At 53.4% G+C, this 21,227-nt stretch overlaps 1 protein-coding gene across 2 annotated transcripts in view; it reads right to left on the bottom strand.

Moving 5' to 3' along the window:
* Positions 1 to 20,720, bottom strand: part of ATL3 (atlastin GTPase 3) — a 43,413-nt gene extending 22,693 nt beyond the window's left edge. For both annotated transcript variants that reach the window (XM_040970694.1, XM_040970693.1), the window contains exons 1-3: positions 20,566 to 20,720; positions 8,352 to 8,566; positions 8,080 to 8,223 (exon numbers count right to left, since the gene is read on the bottom strand). In XM_040970694.1, coding sequence (XP_040826628.1) covers positions 8,080 to 8,223; positions 8,352 to 8,566; positions 20,566 to 20,611 — 405 coding nt within the window. In that variant the 5' untranslated portion in view covers positions 20,612 to 20,720. The remainder of the gene's footprint in view (positions 1 to 8,079; positions 8,224 to 8,351; positions 8,567 to 20,565) is intronic.
* Positions 20,721 to 21,227: the final 507 nt, after the last annotated feature.

Here is a 21,227-nt window from a genome sequence, read left to right on the forward strand (position 1 = left end):
CGGGAAATGCTATTTTCGTTCCACAAACTTGCGTAAGCGCTATCAGGAGAGGCTGGGAGCAGACATCTAGGAGAGAGGAAACGGGCCGGGCGCTCTCACCCCCAGCAACTCCACTTCCGGCCCTTCACCAGCGATCACAGCCGGAACACATGGTAAGAATCAGCCCTAGGAGGGTCCTTCCAAATGTTTGTGGGAAAATGGGACTAAGACACGATTACTCTAGTGCAGAAAGATTCTGAAATCCACACACGGGTTTTTTCAAGAAAACACATTTGTCATGCACTGTTTGAAATCGCCCTCGTGCATGATGACCAAGTACACACGGCTGAAGCTGAGCTAAGTCATTGTAAGGTATGCCCTGATCCTTTCTACTCTGCCCTAGTTCTTTCTTAAATTCTAGTCAGGAGCTCAGAGACTGATTTCAGACACAGTTTTGCGTGGACTGCAGACACCATTACTCCAGAAGACGTGTATCCCCCAGCAGCAGGCAACAGCCTAGCTTACCTCATACCTCATACCTGGGCAGGTGTCACACTGGGACACCTTTCCAGAAGCCAGCAGCTGGTGGGCATTCTGGGCCTGGTTAATGCCAAATCTGGGTTAAGCATGCCACCGTGCCAGCATAGTTGCCTATTTTTTCTTTTTTTTTCCTTTTTTCTGTTAAACATCTGGGAGAGGGCCCAGCGTGATAGCCTAGCAGCTTAAGTCCTCACCTTGAACACGCAGGGATCCATATGGCGCTGGTTCTAATCCTGGCAGCCCTGGTTCCCGCCCAGCTCCCTGCTTGTGACCTGGGAAAGCAGTCAAGGACGGCCCAAAGCCTTGGGACCTGCGGTGCATAGGAGACCCAGAAGAAGCTCCAGGCTCCTGGCTTCGGATTGGCTCAGCTCAATCCATTGCAGCCACCTGGGGAGTGAACCATCGGACGGAAGATCGTCCTCTCTATCTCTATGTATCTCTGCCTTTCCAATAAAAATAAATAAATCTTAAAAAAAATTCAAGAGAATAAGATGGAGCACCTGCCATGCCACTATGGGTGCATGCCAGTTAGTGCCACTCCAGCACCACCCACTGCCACCATAAGCACATTGAGGGGGAGGCACACTGCTTGAGGCTGGGGGCAGGAGACAGCTAGGAACAGGGGCCACTGAGGGCTGGTTTGATATAAGAAATTATTTCTGGGGTGCTTCCACAGACTCAGCCACTGCGCCCACAGTGATCGACAGAGCCAAGATGGGGTGGATCAGAAGGGGGATCCAGAGGAGCGCCCTGGGTCAGGCCAACACCCCAGTCTAAACACGTGGTCTGGGGGCAGGCTAGGCCAGGCCAAAGCACCTGCTGGCACATGCGAGAGCTGGGTCTGGGGACTGACTCAAGCAGGGTCTCTTAGGAGTCAGCAGGATGGGTCCACCCCACACGATCCCCAACCTCACGCAACACCACAGGGACATCGGTCTGGCCTTGGAGCGCAGACTGCGTACTCTGTGTTAGGCAAGACCGCAGACGGGGACATGCATGGAGGATAGCTCAGCTGCCCCTCTGATTCTACAGGGGACCTCAGTGCCCCGGCAGAAGATGGAAGGAAGAGAGGGTTCGACAAGGCCACAGGAAGAATCCCCACCGAGCATCTAGCGCTACCGACATGCCAACGCACAGAGAGCCAGCAAGTGTGGGCAGCGTGGGCATACCAACACACAGAGAGCCGGCAAGTGTGGGCAGCGTGGGCATACCAACGCACAGAGAGCCAGCAAGTGTGGGCCATGGGGTCTCGCTCCTGGCGCACCTCAGGACAATCGAGACTACTCAAGCAGCACCCTCAGGACGCTCCTCCCATCAGGGTCCCTCGGCGGGCCACCTCTGTCCCCTAGTGCTGATGGGATCTGGCAGCAAGGAGCAGCAACAGGTCGCCCTGCCTCCCCCTCCCGGGGCACTGCAGTCGCGGGAGGGAGGATGGGGTCTTTCCCTCACCTTCCTGCCCTGTCCCTTGTCATCCCACCCAGAGACCTGCATGAGCCTGCAATCCCCTCACCTCTGTAACAAGCATTTAAAAACAAATACAATTTAACTTAACAAAAAAGGAAGACATGTATCAGGATAGTCATTACAGCAAAGACCATAAAAAAGGAAAAGCACTGAAAATGTTCGCCAGAAGGAAATGGGTGAATGTGATATTTACATGATGATCGCTACTGAAAGAATTACTGAAATAAACCTCATTTATAGACTTAAGAACACTGACTTCTTCATCTAAAAAGTAAAAACAAATAGAATCCTCTACTCACACTCAATCTAAACAGGAAAAATGGAGCCTGGCGCAATGACCTAGTGGCTAAAGCATCGCCTTACATGTGCCGGCATCTGCAGTGGGCGCCGGTTCGTATCCCGGATGCTCCACTTCCCATCCAGCTCCATGACTGTAGCCTGGGAAAGCAGTGGAGGACAGCCCAAAGCCTTGGGACCCTGTTCCTGTGTGAAAGACGTGGAAGAATCTCCTGGCTCCTAGCTTCAGATCAGCTCAGCTCCGGCTGCTGGGGCCACTGGGGGAGTGAACTACCAGAGGGAAGATCTTTCTCTTAGTCTTTCCTATCTGTAGATCTGCCTTTTCAATAAAAATAAATAAATAAATCTTTTTTAAAATAAAATTTAATTTTAAAAATAGGGTCTGGCGTGGTGGCCTAGCAGCATCCCATATGGGCACCAGTTCTAATCCCAGCAGCCCCACGTCCCATCCAGCTCCCTGCTTGTGGCCTGGGAAAGCAGTCAAGGATGGCCCTGCATCTGTGTGGGAGACTCAGAAGAGGCTCCTGGCTCCTGGCTTTGGATCGGTGCAGCTGCAGCCATTGTGGCTGCTTGGGGAATAAATCAGCAAATGGAAGATCTTCCTCTCTGTCTCTCCCCCTCACTGTATACCTGATTGTCCAATAAAAATAAATCTTAAAAAATAATAATTGGGCCCGGCGCGGTGGCACAAGTGGTTAAGTCCTCGCCTTGCACCCCAGGGATCCTATATGGGCGCCAGTTCTATCCCGGCGGCCCCACTTCCCTTCCAGCTCCCTGCCTGTGGCCCGGGAAAGCAGTCGAGGACGGCCCAAAGCTTTGGGAACCTGCACCCACGTGGGAGACCCGGAAGAGGCTCCTGGCTTCGGATCGGCATAGCATCGGCCGTTGCACTCACTTGGGGAGTGAATCATCGGACGGAAGATCTTCCTCTCTGTCTCTCCTCTCTGTATATCCGCCTTTCCAATAAAAAAATAATAATAATAAAAATAAATCTTTGAAAAAAAATAATGAAAAAAGTAAAACACACCCCAAAAAATAAGAAACACAAGTTCTAAGCAAAAAATCTCACTTGGTACAAAAACAAGACAATTTTCCTAGACTTTGTTTTTCTCTTGCTAACTTCTAAACAACTGCTCTGAATCCAACATTTTCTCCGACAGTTCCCTGACTTTCGGGGAACCTTCTGGATCCTGTAGGATGACGGAATGTGATGCTTCTGAAAAGAGCAGGGAAGGTGATGACACGCTTCACTAAGCTGCACACCTATCGGGATGACAGGCACCAACAGCAGCCAGGAGGCAGAGCCGCCAGCAAGGCCACAGCAGGACAGCCACCTCGGAAGAGCCGGGCAGTGCCTACGACACCAAGCGTGCTCCTGCTGCCCACTCCAGCCATCCCGCTCCTCGGCACGCATCCACAGGAGCTGAGAAACGGTGTTGCGACTGGAAATCCACACATGGACGCTCACGGAGGCTTTATCCAACGCACAGCCCGGGGTGCATCCGTACGGTGGGATATTACCCAGCCAGCAAGAGGAACGGGCTGCCAAGACACAGACAAAGGAATCTCCGTCATCACTTCCCGGCCTTCGGACAAACACGTGCAGAGGGACGGCAGAAGCTAGTGGCTGGCAGGAGTACAGGGGACAGATGGGTCACCAAGGAGTTTCTAATGCAGTGTGACTGCGTGTTACAACAGTGGACCTGTCCCTGCTTGTCACTGTCAAAACCCAGAAAATAACACACTGAGCAGACTCTAACGTAAACGATAAACGCTGGTTGGTGTGACCCATGCGTCACACCAACAAGTTGCACATTACCGACTGAGGGCCGTAAATGTGGGAAATCTTGCACTTTCTCTCAATTTTCCTGTAAAACCTAAAACTATTCTAAAAACAATAAAGCCTATCATTTTTTAAAAGGCAGAAAACCAAAATGTCAATAAAACACATCAAGTTGGGCCCGGAGCGGTAGCGCAAGTGGTTAAGGTCCTCACCTTGCACGCCCGGGATCCCATATGGGCGCCGGTTCTAATCCCGGCAGCCTCGCTTCCCTTCCAGCTCCCTGCCTGTGGCCCGGGAAAGCAGTCGAGGACGGCCCAAGGCTTTGGGACCCTGCACCCGCGTGGGAGACCCGGAAGAGGCTCCTGGCTTCGGATAGGCATAGCATCGGCCGTTGCGCTCACTTGGGGAGTGAATCATCGGACAGAAGATCTTCCTCTCTGTCTCTCCTCTCTGTATATCTGCCTTTCCAATAAAAAAAAATAATAAAAATAAATCTTTTAAAAAAAAAACACATCAAGTTTTACACATATGTCAATTCAAGCAGATAAAATCAAAGGAGCCAGAAAGGTCACAGGATTGAAAACCAAACTTCCTCACCTCTGATATTACAGAGATCTAAGCTATTAAGGACAATCAGTGTGTCAAACACCCAAAGAATAAATGCAAAAATGAAAACTAATTCATCAGGTGTCAGTACTCTACATAAAAGCATCGTGTAGTCAAAAAAAAAAAAAAGGCAGGGGAAGTGGCACTAGAGACATGATGGGATGCTGCGACACCAGCATCCTCTATGGTGCCAGCTCACGACCCGGCGGCGCCAGGGCAGACCCCGCTCCCCACCAATGCACCCGGAAAAGCAGGGAGGATGGCCCGAGCGCTTGGGCCTCGGCTGCCCAGGTGGGAAACCTGGGAGAATCCTCCAGCTCCTAGTATCAGCATGACCACCCCCCTGACTGTTATGGCCATGTGGGGAGCGAGCCACTGGGTGAAAGACCTCTGCCTCTCTGTAACTTTGACCTTCAACTGCATTAACTAATTAAAAATTAATAAATAATTTGTGCCTGGGGCCAGGATCGTGGCACCAAGCTTTTAGCCACTTCTTGCAACTTCAGAGTGCGGAGTGAAATCCCGGCCGCTCCCACGTGGATCCAGTTCGCTGCTGACGCACCCAGGAGGAGCACTGGGGCCTCTACTCTCCTTGTGAGAGACCAGGATGGAACTTATGGCTCTTGGCTTTGCTCTGCCTCAGACTTAGCTGTTGCAGCCATCTGGGAAATAAAACCAGAGGACAGACGATGTGTGTGTGTGTGTACTTCTTGTCTCTGTTGCTCTGCTTTTCCAAATAAAATTACGAAAATATTTACTGTCCAGTGCCAATAATGTAGAAAGAGGGCACGACATGGATCAATTACACTAAAAGGCGATTCACGCGAGGCCGACCCAGCGGCGGCCGTTTGACGGCAGAGGCCCTCTCGTCACTGCCTGCAAAACGAGGTGAGTGACCAAGACCGACCAACAGACATCAGACTTACCCACCCGGCTAAAAATCACAAGATAACGGACAATACATCAAGACACAGGACCCCAGGGAACAAAGGGTGACGAGCCCCGTGAGGGAGAACACGGAGGAGGTGAGTGAGTCCTTTGCCTGCTCAGTGTTCAGCCCCAGCTCCAGAGGGCAGGGACCCAGCACAGCCTGGCAGGCTCTCTGCGCTCAAGAGATGCAGCAGGAGCACCCAGGAGACCAAGGTTACTGCAGTTCACAGGCAGAACACAGGAACCCCAGGAGGGGGAGAGGGCTCCCCTGGGATGCTGAGCTGAGGACTCAGTAGCACATGTGTACAAGGATCAAGTGGGAGAAAGAACAGCCCCGACAGCTTAGAGGGACAGCACCAGGGTTTCCACAGGACCCAGGGCCATGCCTGCTTCTTCCAGGCAGACCGCAAAGCCCTCATGCCTGCAGAGAGGTTGTGGAGAGCCGCCAGAGCACAGCCTCTACGCTGAGCAACAAAGCACTCGGAGCCATCTCAGCGGGTCCGAAAAGCCAGAGCTGCCACGCTGCTTAACTGCATCCCAGAACCAAGTGGAATGTCGCATAGGGATACAGAAATAGTCCGAACCCAACAAGGCAACATTCCCGAGACGAGCATCTGATCAAAAACTTGCAGGCACAAACAGAAGTAGGAAAATAGGACCCAAACAAGGAAAAACATCCACCAGTCCAAGCTGACTCAGAACTGAAAGATGTTCAAACTGACAGAAACCGGCTTTAACAAGTATTATGGAGGCAGACACTTGTGACAGTTCAGATACTGGGTGGGGCACTCCAATCCCACCCCCCGAGGGCCAGGGTTCAATTCCTGGCTCCAGCTTCCAGCTTCCACTAACGCAGACCCCACAAAGCACTGGGGATGTCTCAAGTAATTGACTCCTGCACCCACGTGGGAGACGTGGGTCGGGTTTAGTTCCCAAGTTCAGCCCAAGTCCAGTCCAGCACCAGTCACTGCAACATCTATGGAGATAACCAGCAAAGGGAAGCAGGCTCTCTCTGCCTCACAAACAAGCTCAATTAAAACAGACACAAACTAGTATTCTAATTGTAATCCACATATTCAAAAAGTAATTACATATAGAAATTGAAGAAATCCCAAAATAAACTGCTGTGGTAGTTAATACAGAGAGCATAAAAATGATATGGATGGAGCCAGAACAATGGCTCACTGGTTAAAATCCTTGCCTTGCATGTGCCAGGATCCTAAATGGGTGCCGGTTCGTGTTTCAGCTGCTCCTCTTCCCATCCAGCTCCCTGCTTGTGGCCTGGGAAAGCAGTCAAGGACGGCCCAAAGCCTTGGGACCCTGCACCTGCGTGGGACACCAGGAAGAAGCTCCTGGCTCCTGGTGTCAGATTGGCTCAGCTGCAGCCATTGCAGTCATTTGGGGAGTGAGCCAATGGAGAGATTTTTCTGTCTTTGCTTCTCCCTGTAAATTTGGTCTGCCTTTCCAAAAAAAAAAAAGAAAGAAAGAAAGAAAGAAAGGGGAAAAAAGACATGACTCACTCCTCCCAACCTGTACAAGGAAACAGCAGCGGCTTATCAGGCAGGGGTGAGGCAGGAGAAAGGAGAGCCAGGAGAGCAGCTGCTGTCCACCTTCTCATCAAGAGGTGTCCTTCCCTGCTGCACCCCCAGAATGGCGGCCAGGTCTGTGACACCCCCAGGGGAGGAAGCAGCAGAGAGAACGCCTGTGACAGCGGAGACCAGCGGCCTCGGGGCAGGAGGGAAGAACAGAGACAGCCACTCTCACAGCAGGCTCTCAGGGCCATGGCGCTTTCCAAACTACATCTACACGCTATTTTTAAACCCTGCACTCGGAACATTTTGATTTAAAAAAAAAGGGTGACAAAGCATTTTTGAGAGCTGGCACTGTGGTACAGACAGGGGTACCAGCTGCAGCCTGCAATGCCAACATCCCACATGGGCGCCGGTTCCATTCCAGCTCCCTGTTAATGCACCTGAGCAGGCAGCAGGAACCCACTCAAGGCCTGGAGTACCCGCACCCCGCGTCAGAGACCCACCCTGAGCAGGCAGCGGGAACCTGGCTCAAGGCCTGGGGTACCTGCACCCCGCGTCAGAGACCCATCCTGAGCAGGCAGCAGGAACCCACTCAAGGCCTGGGGTACCCGCACCCCGCGTCAGAGACCCACCCTGAGCAGGCAGCGGGAACCTGGCTCAAGGCCTGGGGTACCCGCACCCCGCGTCAGATACTCAGCTAGAGTTTCAGGCTCCTAGCTTTGGCCTAGCCCAGCCCTGGCTGCTGCACTCATTTGAGGAGTGAACCAGCTGATGGAAGATCTTGCTTTATTTGTTTCTCTCTCTCTCTCTCTCTCTCCCCACCTTCCTCTCCGTAACTCCGCCTTTCAAATAAATACATAAATAAATATTGAAACAATTTGTAATTAGGTTAAGCCAATACACATGGACGGTCTCCAGCAGTTCATCCTTGAAAGTCTTTCCTCCTACCTTCTTCCCGCCCGGCTTCTCCACAGTGAACACCTCACTCCAGATCTGGATCCCCGTGGTCTCCGGGTCCGAGCCCCCGCGCCAGGAAAAGCCGGTCAGCGGCTCTTCTGCGTCACCCAACCAATTGGAATGACCACCTTCTTTCTGTAGAAGAAACAAGAAACAGCCATGAAACGGAACTGTGTTTACCAGAGATAATCCATGAGCTCATTTTGCCTTGTTTTCTAATGTCAAAGTTTCTGATTTGCAGCAGTGAAATAATTCTGCCTTACCTGAGAATATAAGTATCGCAGCATGAAGTCCAGAATAAAGGACTTGCCCTTTCGGAAGGCGCCAGCCACTGACACCACGACCACATCGAGATCGCGGATGTGGTCCTGCAGGAGGATGCTGGCCAAAGCTTTCTCTTCTAGCTCGAAGGAATGTTGCTCTTTGTGAACCAAAACAACCTGCACTGGTCCAGGTTTGCCGTTCTCCATGGCATCACCTAGGCGGTTGCGGAGGAAAGAAAGTCAATGTTTAGTCAATTAATTAACTGATTGAAAAGCAGAGTGACAAGAGACGGAGACAGCCAGACTCAGAGATCTTCCACTTGCTGGCTCACTCCCCACATGGTCCAACAGCCACAGCTGACAGGCCTGAAACCAGGAGCAAGGAGCTTTCTCTGGATCTCCTACGTGGGTGCAGAGGTCCAAGCACTTGGGCCATGTCCTGCTGCTTGCCTAGGTGCATTGGCAGGGAGACAGACCAGAAGTGGAGCAGCCAGGACTCGAACCAGTGCACACGTGGGATACCAGTGCTGCATGCAGAGGTTTAACCTGAACCTCACAGCACTGGCCCCAGAGCAAAAAAACCTAAACAGTGTAAGAGCCTTAACTGTAAAAGGGAGGAAAAATGGCAAATTAGACTTCATTTCCAGGTGGGTAATAAAAACGACATTCTTTATTTTTCTTTTTAAAAACTTATTTAATCTTATTTGAAATGTAGTTATAGACAGGGGCGGTGGGGAAAGACAGAGATCTTCCAAGCACTGGCTCATTCCCCAAAGGGCCACGAGAGCCAGGGCTGGGACCTAGGGAAGCTCGGGCCTGGAACTCCATCGGGGTCTCCCGCTGGCACTGCAGGCGGCATAACCTACTGCACCACAATGGCTCCGATTTATTTCAATAATTATATGCATGAATGCACATTAGAAAACACCACCAAGCCAAGGCTTTGATGAATTCTTAATCAGTAAGCTTTTTAAAAAGTGTGCATCAGTGTGAAGCCAATGTGAGGGCACACACTGAGGGAAATGTACCACAGAGAAGCAGGCGCAGCCACGCGTCTTTCATCCAAGAAGCTATGTGACCACACAAGAGCATCTGGAGGCTGACTTGGCCACCTAGCTATGGGCACTACTGCTCACACCTCACACTCACAGTGGCAGAGACACACGTGCCCCCCCCCCATTTTCAGTCTGTGCAGACCACCACCACAGTAATAAATACAGGCCAAATGTCATGCTGCCAAGGCAGCGACGCTCTTCCACTGCTGCCCAGGGATAATCCCGGAGCTTTACCGCAGGAAAATCCAAGACCTCAAGCCCTCCACAGAAGAGCTGCTGAGAGGGACAGCGCGGTGGCACTAAGCCATCACTGGGACGCCCACCTTGCTCACTGTGTTGCCGCCCTGGTTCAGTTCAGTCCTGGCTTGCCATTAAGACTTCTGGGAGCCAGCGGAAGACCTTGGGGTCCTGACACCCACTTGGGAGACCCAGCCGGAATGCCAGATTGCTGGTCTCAGCCCAGCCCAGCTCTAGTGGGCACTGGGACATGAACCAATGCATGGAAGGTTTGTCACGCTCTTCCCTCTGTCACTCCACTTCCAAGTAAACGAATGTTTTTTGTTTTTTGGTTTTTTAAATAAATAACTAATGAGAACGATTTATTCAGCCCCTGCTGGATAAGCTCTAGTGTTAAGTACTGCGCATGACCCGGAGGAGTACAAACTAGATTCCTCACTGGCAAGAAGAGCCATGCCCACCTTCCCCTTCTGCTATAAAAGACTAAAAAAAAAAAAGAGTTACAGAGTAAGGGAGGGAGAGATCTTCCATCTGCTGACTCACTCCCCAAACGGCCTCAGTGGCCACAGCTGAGCTGATGGAAAGCCAGGAGCCAAGAGCCTGCTTCAGGCCTCCCACATGGGCACCAGGGGCCCAGGGCCTCGGGCCATCCTCCACTGCCTTCCAGAGCAGAGCAGCCGCGGGACTTTAACTGGTGCCCCTATGGGGTGCCAGCGTGGCAGGCAGAGGATTAGCCTGCGACAACACCATGCTGGCCCCCAGAGAGCAGACTTTTTTTAGCAGTCATGTAACCCAGGTGGCTAGGGTGGGATGAGGTGACTAAGCTCGCATCAGTGTGGAGTGACAGGAATGACACAGGGCGCGTCCAGGTGGCACAGTCTCCCCTTCCTGCAGGCTCCCTGTACGAGTGGGATGACTCATTCCGGGCCGGGCCCATGAGGCCGCCTCCCGGGTACAGCGAGGCAATGAGCAGCAGGACCCAGCACCTTAGCAGCAGAACTGCCATACTGGTTCACTTTTACAAGACAGAAAATCATCTACCATGCATCCGATGGCTTTCATTTACAGCCAAGCCTCAGAAGCAGCGCAGCAGTCTCCCAGGTTTTCACAATTAAGTTCGCGATGCCAGGCCTTTCAGCTTTGTCTATGGGTGTTTCACGACGAACCCTGACTGAGCAGGGGCTAGCCCGGTGGTGTAGTAGGCTAAGCCTCCAGCTGCAACTATTGGCATCCCATACGGGCACTGGCTCAAGTCCTGGCTTCTCCATTTCTGATCCAGTTCTCTGCTTATGGCCTAGGAAAGCAAGGGAGTTTGGCCCAAGGCCTCAGGCCCCTGCACTCAACATGGGAGACCCCAAAGAAGCTTTAGGCTTCCAACTTCATAAGAAGCCAGGTCTGGCCACTGAGGCCATTTGGGAAGTAAAGCAGCAGATGGAACACCTCTGTTTCTCCTTCTCTCTCAATCAAAATCTGCCTTGCAAACAAAAATAAGTCTTTTAAAAAAAAACTTTTTAGAAAATAATAGAGTTCACTACAAGCAGGCACACAGCAAGCAACTACAAAGCAGACAGTGTGTGCTGGAACAGGGTTGGCGACTGCGCATGAGGACACAGCTGGCACCATCAGGGCAACGGGCACACCAGCCAAGGTCCCAGGTCTACAGGCCGGAAGGATAATCCAGCAACACAAACGCACACAGCTCTGCACGACCAACTCCCCTTCAGGAGCAGCTGAGGGTCACTGCGGACGGCTGGAAAGACCTGACTCAGCTCGTCCTCTCCCCTGTCTGCAGCCTGGGCCTCAGGAAAGGAGAGAGCCCCGGCTGTGCTCCATCAGGGGGCTGCAGGACAGGTGAGGGTGCTCCGCCAGGGGGCTGCAGGACAGGTGGAGGTGCTCCACTGGGGGACTGTAGGACAAGTGGGGGTGCTCCATCGGGGGGCTGCAGGACAGGTGGGGGTGCTCCACCAGGGGGCTGCAGGACAGGTGAGGGTGCTCCGCCAGGGGGCTGCAGGACAGGTGGAGGTGCTCCACTGGGGGACTGTAGGACAAGTGGGGGTGCTCCATCGGGGGGCTGCAGGACAGGTGGGGGGTGCTCCACCAGGGGGCTGTAGGACAAGTTGGGGTGCTCCGCCAGGGGGCTGTAGGACAGGTGGGGGTGCTCCGCCAGGGGGCTGCAGGACAGGTGGGGGTGCTCCACTGGGGGCTGCAGGACAAGTGGGGGTGCTCCACCAGGGCTGCAGGACAGGTGGGGGTACTCTGCCGGGGGGACTGCAGGACAGGTGGGGGTGCTCCTCCAGGGGGCGCAGGACAGGTGGGGGTGGTCCACCGGGGGGCTGCAGGACAGGTGGGGGTGCTCCGCCAGGGGGCTGTAGGACAGGTGGGGTGCTCCTTCAGGGGGCTGGACAGGTGGGGGTGCTCCGCCAGGGGCTGCAGGACAGGTTGGGTGCTCCACCGGGGGCTGCAGGACAGGTGGGGGTGTTCCTCCAGAGGGGCTGCAGGACAGGTGGGGTACTCCGCCGGGGGGCTGCAGGACAGGTGGGGGTGTTCCTCCAGAGGGGCTGCAGGACAGGTGGGGTACTCCGCCGGGGGGCTGCAGGACAGGTGGGGGTGCTCCACTGGATGACTGTGGAACAGGCGGCAGATTTCCAACCTTCTGCTCATTCTAACCACACACACTTCTCGTAACTTGATCCGCGCACATGCAGCCGCTCGCCTGCCATCCTGCCATCTAGACGTTTTGCACGGAACTCTTACTGCTCTTCCAAGCAAACGCTTCCTTTCCATTCATCTCCCAGGTGCCCATTAAGGTCCTTTGCTAATTTATCGACACAATCTCTTAGATCCCCCTTCACCAAAATGAGCCAGGGCTCAGCACTGCAGCACAGTGAGCCAAGCCACCCCTTGCAATCCACAGGAGGCTCCTTCCAAGTTCCGGGGACCCCAAGTCACGAGTGCTCCACTTCCAATCTACCTTCCTACATGTGCAAAGTGGAAGGTGGCTCAAGTGCTTGGGCCCCTGCCTCCTCACAGGAAACAGCTTCTTGTACCGGTGTACCCGTATCGGAGACCCAGAAGAGGCTCCATGCTCCTGGTTTTGGATGAGTCAGCTCCAGCCGTTACAGCTGCTTGGGGAGTGAACCATCAGATGGAAGATCTTTCTCTGTCTCTTCTCTTCTCTTCTCTTCTCTTCTCTTCTCTTCTCTTCTCTCCTCTCTCTCTCTCTCTATATATATATATATATATATATGACTTTGCAATTAAAAATAAATAAATCTTTACAAAAATAATCATTCAAAAATAAAACAGAGTAGGCATAGCAGGTTAAGCCACTGCCTGCAGTGCTAACATCCCACTTGAGTACTGGTTTGTATCCCTGCTAACGGTTGACAAAAGCAACGAGAATAACCCAGGTGCTTGGGCTCCGCCAGCCCTGTGGGAGACCTGGCAGACGCGGCAGGCTCGGGCCTTGCCCAGCGCTGATCGCTGTGGTCAGGTGCCAGATCGCAGTCTCCCCCTCTCATTGTAACTCTTCCAAATGAATAAATAAACCTTTAATGAACATAATAAAACACACCTTGGGTCATCTCCCCGACCGGTGGCAGCCTCGCTTACAGCTACCTGATGTCACAAGCCACTCTCAAGTGTTACTGCTGTCATGTCCCCGCTTGGGGTGCACACTAATACTCCACTGTGGCACAGTAACACGTCACATCAGCAGCTACAGGATTCCAGAAACACCTCACAGACTTGTTTCAAACGGATCAAAGCTAAAAGTTGCAACCTCTTGGGTCAGTATTCCCCTAACTCCCCATTCTCCATATCCTCTCAGGAAAATGCATTTCATCAGTCTTTCCGCTGGGACAAAAATCTGGCTTTAGGACCTGTCTAGTCCTGAAATGCCACTGGGATCTCCCATGTCGTCAGCTGGGGCCTGAGTCACCCAAGGGAGCCGGACCGAAAGTGAAGTGAAGCCAGAACCTGTCCCAGCACCCCAGTGATGACAGCACGGGGGCAGTTGAACCCACACAGCCAGCTGCGGGGATGTTTTCATCCCCTCCTTCCCAACCCGCAAACTGGCTCTCACTCCGTCTCTCTGCCGAGTCTCTGATTTACCAATGACCTTTCTTGAAATATCCAATGGTCCTACTTCTGATCCTTACTCAACTCCTCTGCGATGAAACACAACTCCCACCCGTTTTAAACCCTGGGGCTGGCATTGCAGCATAGTGGGTAAACCCACCACCTGCGACACCGACGTCCCATTGGACACACTGGTTCATGACCAAGCTGCTCCACTTCTGATCCAGCAACCTGTTAATGTTTCTAGGAAAATAACGGAAAAGGCCCCAAGTGCCTGGATCCTTGCATCCACATGGGAGACCCAGAAGAAGCTCCTGGCTCCCACCTCCAGCCTGGTCTAGCCCCAATGGTCCTGGCTGGCTGGGGGAACGTACCAACAGATGGAAGGTTGTCTCTCTAAAATGTGGGAACGCCGTGTGGTTTCCTGCTCCATCTTCCCCTCCCGCCCCCATGAGCCCACGCCAGCACTCTGCTGCTCACGCCCTCAATGAACTCTTTCTTCTTGCCGTTTCAACTATCCCCTCCATTTGGTTGGCCTACCGCCATAATTCCAGCACCTGCACTGAATCCAACCATGCCACTGCCTGCAGGACCAATCACCTGGATGTTCAACGTCACCTCACTCCTGGGGGCGTGACCTGCCCCTGCTCCAGGTCGGCCACTGGAGGCCTGTGTGATCCCAGGCAGGCCTGGTCAGTGTCAGACCACCAGCCACCCTTCCAGCTGGGCCCGCTCGGGATGGATCCTCCCGGCATCTCCCAGCTCTCAAGGCCTTCCCAGGTTCCCCGCTCTGTCCTCACAAACCCAAGCACCCCCCTTCCACGTCATGTTCTTTTTTTGGCAAAGGCTGTCCTTGCATCGAGGCCCACCGTAACAACCATTAAAGACCCACCTTCAGGCCCACGCCAGAGCTGCCGGGAACAGCTTAACGCAGACTAACCAACACACTCAATATGGGTGCTCAAAGAAAATTTGTGGGGATCCCATTTCACAGACAGGCTCTGCTTTAAGATGACAAGACTGCGTTGGCATGGGGACGAGTAGGCTAATCCTCCAACTGCAACACTTGATCTTAGCCAAAGGGCTGAGAAGCGATTAATCCTCCCGCTGCTAACGCCAGTATCCCATATGGGTGACAGTTCACGTCCCACCTGCTCCACTTTCAACAGAATTCTCTGCTTATGGCCTGGGAAAGCAGTTGAGCACGCCCCAACACCTGGGAACCCTGCACCCACATGGGACACCTGGAAAAAGCAGCTGGCTCCTGGCTTCAGATTGGCTCAGTTCCAGGCGTTGCGGCCACTTAGGGAGTGAACTTAGGGATGGCAAATCTGTCTCTCCTCTGTAAACGGCCGGTGCTCTGCCCACCCGAAGCCAGGAGCCAGAAGCTCTTCCGGATCTCCCACACGAGTGCAGGGTTCCAAGGCTTTGGGCTGTCCTTGACTGCTTTCCCAGGCCACGAGCAGGCAGCTGGATGGGAAGCAGGGCTGCCAGGATTAGAACCGGCGCCCATATTGTATCCCAGCACATTCAATCAAGGACTTTAGCCACTAGGTTACTGCATTGGACCCGAATGAAAACAAATGAATCTTCACCAGAAAAAAACAAAAAGACAAAGCTCAAGTTGAAAGCTAAAAGGCTTAAGTGAAACTTGAAGGGCTAACAGGTGAAATGAATTATTATTGGGAAGAATCACAGCCACATGTGTATCACAGCACAGACTGTAGAATTTGCTCATAATTCCAGATTTTTCAAGGTCTTCGAAAAAAAAAAAAAAAAGGAGCTGCACTAAGTGGATGAGACTGCTAAGCCATAACTGGCCCTCTCAGCAGCATAAGCACAAAAATCAAGACATAAGCTCTACTGTAAAAAAAAAAATATATATATATATATATATATATAGAGAGAGAGAGAGAGAGAGAGAGAGAGAGAGAAAGGAAGAACAGGCATTTGGCCCAGGACGCGGGACAATCCCAGCCCGCATCAGGGAAGGCCCGAGTGGCCAGCTCCGGCTCCAGACCCCTGACTTCCCACTAACGCAGATCCTGCGAGGCAATTCCGTGACGCCTCAAGCGGCCGAGTTCCTGCCGCCCACATGAGATCCCAACTCCACTGCAGCCTGTGATCCCCGCAGCTCCACTTCAAGTCCCAGCTGCCCCACTCAGCCAGCTCCCTGATGAGTGCGCCCAGGAAAACCAGCGGGAGGCAGTCCACGCACTCACGCCTCCTCCACGCGACACGGGAGACCGCACCGGAGCTCCAGGCTCACAGCTTCCGCCTGGCCCAGCCTTGGTCACTGTGGCCATTTGGGGAGGAAATCATTAAATGGAGCACTGACCTGTTACTCCACCTTCTCAATCAATCAATCAATCCTAAAAAGTGCCATTTGTTAAAAAAGAAAAAGAAAAAGAAAAACGTAAATGTCCCTCAAAAACTTTGAAAAGATCGGCACAGCGACAGATTCGATGAAACCAGCTACTCGGAAGTAGTTCCTACTATTATTTCGAGACAGTCCCACAGAGCTGAGCTGGTTACCCTGGCAGCCTCGGCCAGCGTTTCTCCAGCTCTCTGCTGAAGTCGGGGAAGGCAGAGGTGCGCCTGCCCTTAGAGTGAGCAGCATTCAAGGCCTCCACTCACTAACCACAGCGATGCTGGGCTGAGGCTATGACCCCCCCAAACTGCCGCTAGCCTTTAGTAAAAGTAAGGTGTGGGGGAGAAAGAAAGGAAGGGAGGAATATCACCCAGGGGAAAGCCCCACCAGGGCTCGCCCAGGCTCAGGACACGCCCGGCTCAGGGCACGCCCAGGCTCAGGGCTCATCCTCATGGAGTTCTGAACCAAGCGAACAAAAGCGCTCTGCCTGGCAGACAGCACAGCTGACTCACCCGGGAACTATGACCTGGGTTTCCAACTTTCCAGCGGCCAAGAAAAGCATAGCCAAACGTAGAGCAAGAGGAGAAACATCACGGCTCCGCGAGCTCCAAGCCCCCAGCTCAACAGGCTGGGCCGGGGCTCGAGAACTGAAGGGACTCGGCACAGAGGAACACACACACAGCTTAAGGCTGCAGGAAGACCACTCCTCAGAACAAGCAGAACATTGGCAGCAATTCTGTTCCACTTCATCCAAGGCTTTAGGAGGAAGCTGCTTCGGTAGCAAAGCTTGTGCCTCAGCTCTGAATGCCCAACAGAGCACTTTCATTAAAAAGATTTATTTATTTTTATTGGTCAGATGTACAGAGAGAAAGATCCTCCACCCACTGACTCACACCCCAAGCAGTCACAAAGGCCAGAGCTGCATGGATCCAAAGCCAGGAGCCAGGTGGGAGGCCCAGCATGTGGGAGACCCAGAAGAAACTCCTGGCTCCTGGCTTCAGATCAGCTCAGTTCAACTCCAGCCATTGAGACTACTTGGTGAGTGAATCAGCAGACAGCAGATCTTTTTCTCTGAAAATCTGCCTTTCCAATAAAAAAAATAATAAAATAAAACTTTAAAAAGTGAGTTCAGGGGCTAGCTTGGTGACACAGCAAGCTATTCCTCCGCCTACAGTGCCAGTGTCCTGTATGGGTACCAGTTAAGAGTCCCAGCTGCTCTACTCTCAAGCCAGCTCCTTGCTAACGGCCTGGGGAAGCACAAGCTGGCCCATGGCCTTGGGCCCCTACATGGAAGACCCAGAAGGATCTCCTGGCTTCCAGCTTCAAACTGGCCAGCTCAGCCGTTGCAGCCATCGGCCACTGCAGCCATCGGCCACTGCAGCCATTTGGAGAATCATCAGCAGATGGAAGATCTTTTCCTCACCCCCTCTTAAAGGGAAATAAATAAATCTTTAAAAAAAAAAAAAAAAGTTCAATAGTGATTTCATTTACCTCTTTCTGAAAATGCGAGACCCACAAAATCAATTCAATACCTGGCTCTCATCAGCTGTTTCCGAGCTACTAATCTGTGGCCTTATCATGTCGGGCCCTACACTTCCTCCCCCACTCCTTTGGTGCACACCCACACTAGCAACACGCCTCAGCCATGACACGGACTTCACATGTTCCAATACTCAACACGCATGCAAATCAAAGGCTTTTGTTTCGAAATGTACTCAAAAGGGCTTCAATTTCCCAACAGAAACACTCCATAGTGGGGACCACTGCCACAGCAAAGTAAGTTAAGCTGTCATTTGCAACAGCGGCAAACCCTATCAGTGTGCTGGTTCAAATCCCGATGGCTCCGCTTCCAATCCAGTGCCCTGCTCTTGTGCCTGGGAAGGCAGCAAAAGATGGCTGAAGAGCTGATTTTATAACTGTGTGTGTGCATGTGTGTATTACACATGATTGCATGAGTGTACAAAATGCAATTACAGGGGACTCGTGTGACTTGCTGCGAGTAGAGCCCTCCCTGGCCAGGCTGGGGGTAGGTGGCTGGTACGAGGTGCGGGGTTGGAGTTCCCGGCTGCGGGCTCGGGCCAGGCAGAGCCAGGGCTGCCGAACACACCTGGGAAGCTGACCAGCAGACAGAATGTCTCTTTTGAACTGTCCTGTCTCCCAGCCTTTCAAAAAAAAACATGAAATTTTCTTTTAACCTAGAATAAATGTTTCTGAGTAATTGTGCAGCAGAGCTGAGAAGCACAGCTGCCAGGAGAAAATCACTTTCTTTTAAATAAAAGCTTGTGCCTCAACTTTTTCCTCCTGGTACTCTTTAGATAACATGCCCCTACAGTCTCAGAGAACTCGGTAAAATATTTTACCATTCACAGCTTTTCAAAGTAATTGGAAACTTAACAATTACAAAGAAACAAGAACGAACCATCCACAGGTTCATACCCCCAAGTGGATACAATTTCCAGGGCTGCACAGACAGAAGCCAGAAGCTTCATCTGGGTCTCCCCAAAATGAAGTGTGGGGCTGACGCTGTGGCATAGCACATTAAGCCACCACCTGCAACGCCAGCATCCCACAAAAACTCCAGTACAAGTCCCAGATGCCACCTAAAATCCAGCTCCCGGATAATGCGCCTGGAAAGCGGCAGATGGCCCAAGTGCTTGGGCCCCTGACCCTGAGCAGGCAACCCAGAAAAGGCTCCTGGCTTCAACCTGGAACAGTCCTTGCCATCGCAACCATGTAGCGTGAAACCAGCAGATAGAAGATACATGTCTCTCCCTCTCTCTCTGAAACTTTCAAGCAAATAAAAAACATGTAAAAGCTAAATGTAGTTGTGTTGCTTGAACACTTACTACGAAACACAAGTCCAGAGACCTTTGAACAGACAGGTGCGAAAGCAGTTCTCAAGTTCACACACATCTAGGGTCCCCGAGGAACTCTATAGACATCACGCAGAGTATGAGCCATCAGTGACCACCTTTGGGAGATAGGGAGGGGGGCGCATTTATTATTTTTTCTGTGCCTTCAATTCTGTTACTTTAAACAATGAGTGCTGAGCATGGTGTAACAGCCTCACTGATGCTCTACAGTGAAGCTCCAGGGTCCCATGTTGGCACTGGTTCGTGTCCCGGCTGCTCTACTTCCCTTCTAGCTCCCTGCTTGTGGCCTGGGAATGCAGTAGAGGACCCCGCACCAGCGTGGGAGACTGTGAGGATGCTCCTGGCTCCCAGCTTCAGATCGGCTCAGCTCGGGCTCTGGCCACTGTGGCCACCTCAGGAGTGAATCAACGGATGGAAGATCTCTGTCTCTCCTCTCTCTAAGTCTGATTTTCCAATAGAAATAAATAAATCTTTTTTAAAAAGTATATTTTAGTAAGTCCCAAAAACTAAGAAAAGGACACATCACGCAGCCCCGGTCACTACCTTCCTTAACTTCACGGAGTTAGGAGCTACAGCGAGACCACACGGAGCAGCTAGACAGTGTGTGGGAGCAGGGACCGCTCAGGCACGCAGTCCTAACCACTCCAGGTGTGAACGCAGCAACAGGAACTTCTAGACTACAAACCAGTCTGTGTGGGAGCCCGGGAAGGAAGGGCACCTGGCTTGCAATGTTGAAAACCTGACAGAATGCAGTAGGTTTTGCTTCTGACATTGGCGACTATGAAAGTAAAACTAATGGGCCATGCGTCACCTTTCACTGCACTACTTCCGGCTCCCATTCCGGCCAAGCTCTTCACGGCACTAAAGGATTTCTGCAAATACGGCTCTTTCCCTCCCTTCCACCCCCCTTTCAGACTGCTTCACCAGGGCACACTTTGAACAAGAACAAAGTCAGACAGAAATGACAGGCGGAACTGTCTCCATGAGCCCGCGCCGACTTTTATTGAAGGCAAAAGCATTAAATCCGTTTTTTTCTTTGACTGCTTTCTGACTTCAGGAAAGCGTGCTAAGTGCTACCAACTTTCTCCAAAACCAACCTAATCTCCTCGGGAGCGGGGGGGTTAGCTAGGCGATCTACCGGGGCTGAAAGCCGTCTTTGGAGAAAACTGCAGTCCTAAGGAAGCCCCCGCCTCGGACGCAAGCCTCCAGCCCGGCCCCGTTAACGCCGCCCAGAGCCGCTCGGCACCCCCAAGGACCCCAAGGGAGCAGGCGGCCAGCCCAAGGCCGGACGCACCGGGGCCGGACGACGGCGGACAGCAACCCCCCGCCCGGGGCCACCGGCCCTCGAGGCAACCCGGGGGGCGCCCAGGGGAGCCAAGCGGCCTGCCCGGGGACCGGCCCGAGCCCCGAGGGCGGCCAGGCAGAACCAGGCGCCGCCCGCGCCATCCCGATCCCCGCGAGAGGTCCTGGACCCCCAGAAGTGGGCGAGGGGCGCGCGTTGGGGCCCAAGCCCTGGCCGAGGAAGGACGGCGCGGGCGGGGTCCGAGGAGCCACGGCCGGGATGGCAGCGAGTCCCGCAGGGGAGTCGGGCGCCTCACCTGCTCCTCTCGAAGCAGCCGCTACCGCTCGCTGAGGGGACAACATGGAGCCACCGCCTTCAGCGCAAGCAGCAGGGGCGCCAAGAAGAGGGGCGGGCTGGGGCGGACACGAACCAAGCCCTGGAGGCGGGAAACGGGCGGAGCCTGAGCTCAAGAAGAAACTCAGGCGAGGGGAGGGACGCGGGAGCCGCCAAGGCGCCGAACGCACGCCGCCGACTCGACGAGGCCCGACGGCGGCACGAGGCGTGGCAAGCGCTCGCCCGATCGCGGCGGGAAAGCGCACGCGGCCGAGGCCTGGGGCAGCGCGGGGCGTGTGCGCGTGCGCGCCGCCGGTTACCTGTGGCTGCAAACAGGGTTCTGCGGCCCGTTGGGATTTGTAGTCCCAAGTACTCAGGGTTCTGGCCGGCGGGGCCCATGTCGGCTTAGGAGGAGGAAGCGGAGCAGAGGAGGGGCGAGGTCCCGAGAGTTCGGCCAAGTGGAACTACAACTCCCAGCAGGCCATGCGAAAGAGAGGGAGGCCCCGCCCGGCGCCTAGCGTAGAGACCAGGCCCCGGGCGGAGGCCTGGGGAGCCGGGCACCGGGGTCCGTCTCCAGCCGGCCCGAGGGCGAGGTGATTCGGTGTTGACCGCCGGCTGAGGCCGCAGCGGGGGTGGGGGCAAAAG

This window comes from Ochotona curzoniae, unplaced genomic scaffold (assembly GCF_017591425.1).
Source record: "Ochotona curzoniae isolate NIBS_2020 unplaced genomic scaffold, NIBS_Ocur_1.0 scaffold_4937, whole genome shotgun sequence".
NCBI classification, from domain to species: domain Eukaryota; kingdom Metazoa; phylum Chordata; class Mammalia; order Lagomorpha; family Ochotonidae; genus Ochotona; species Ochotona curzoniae.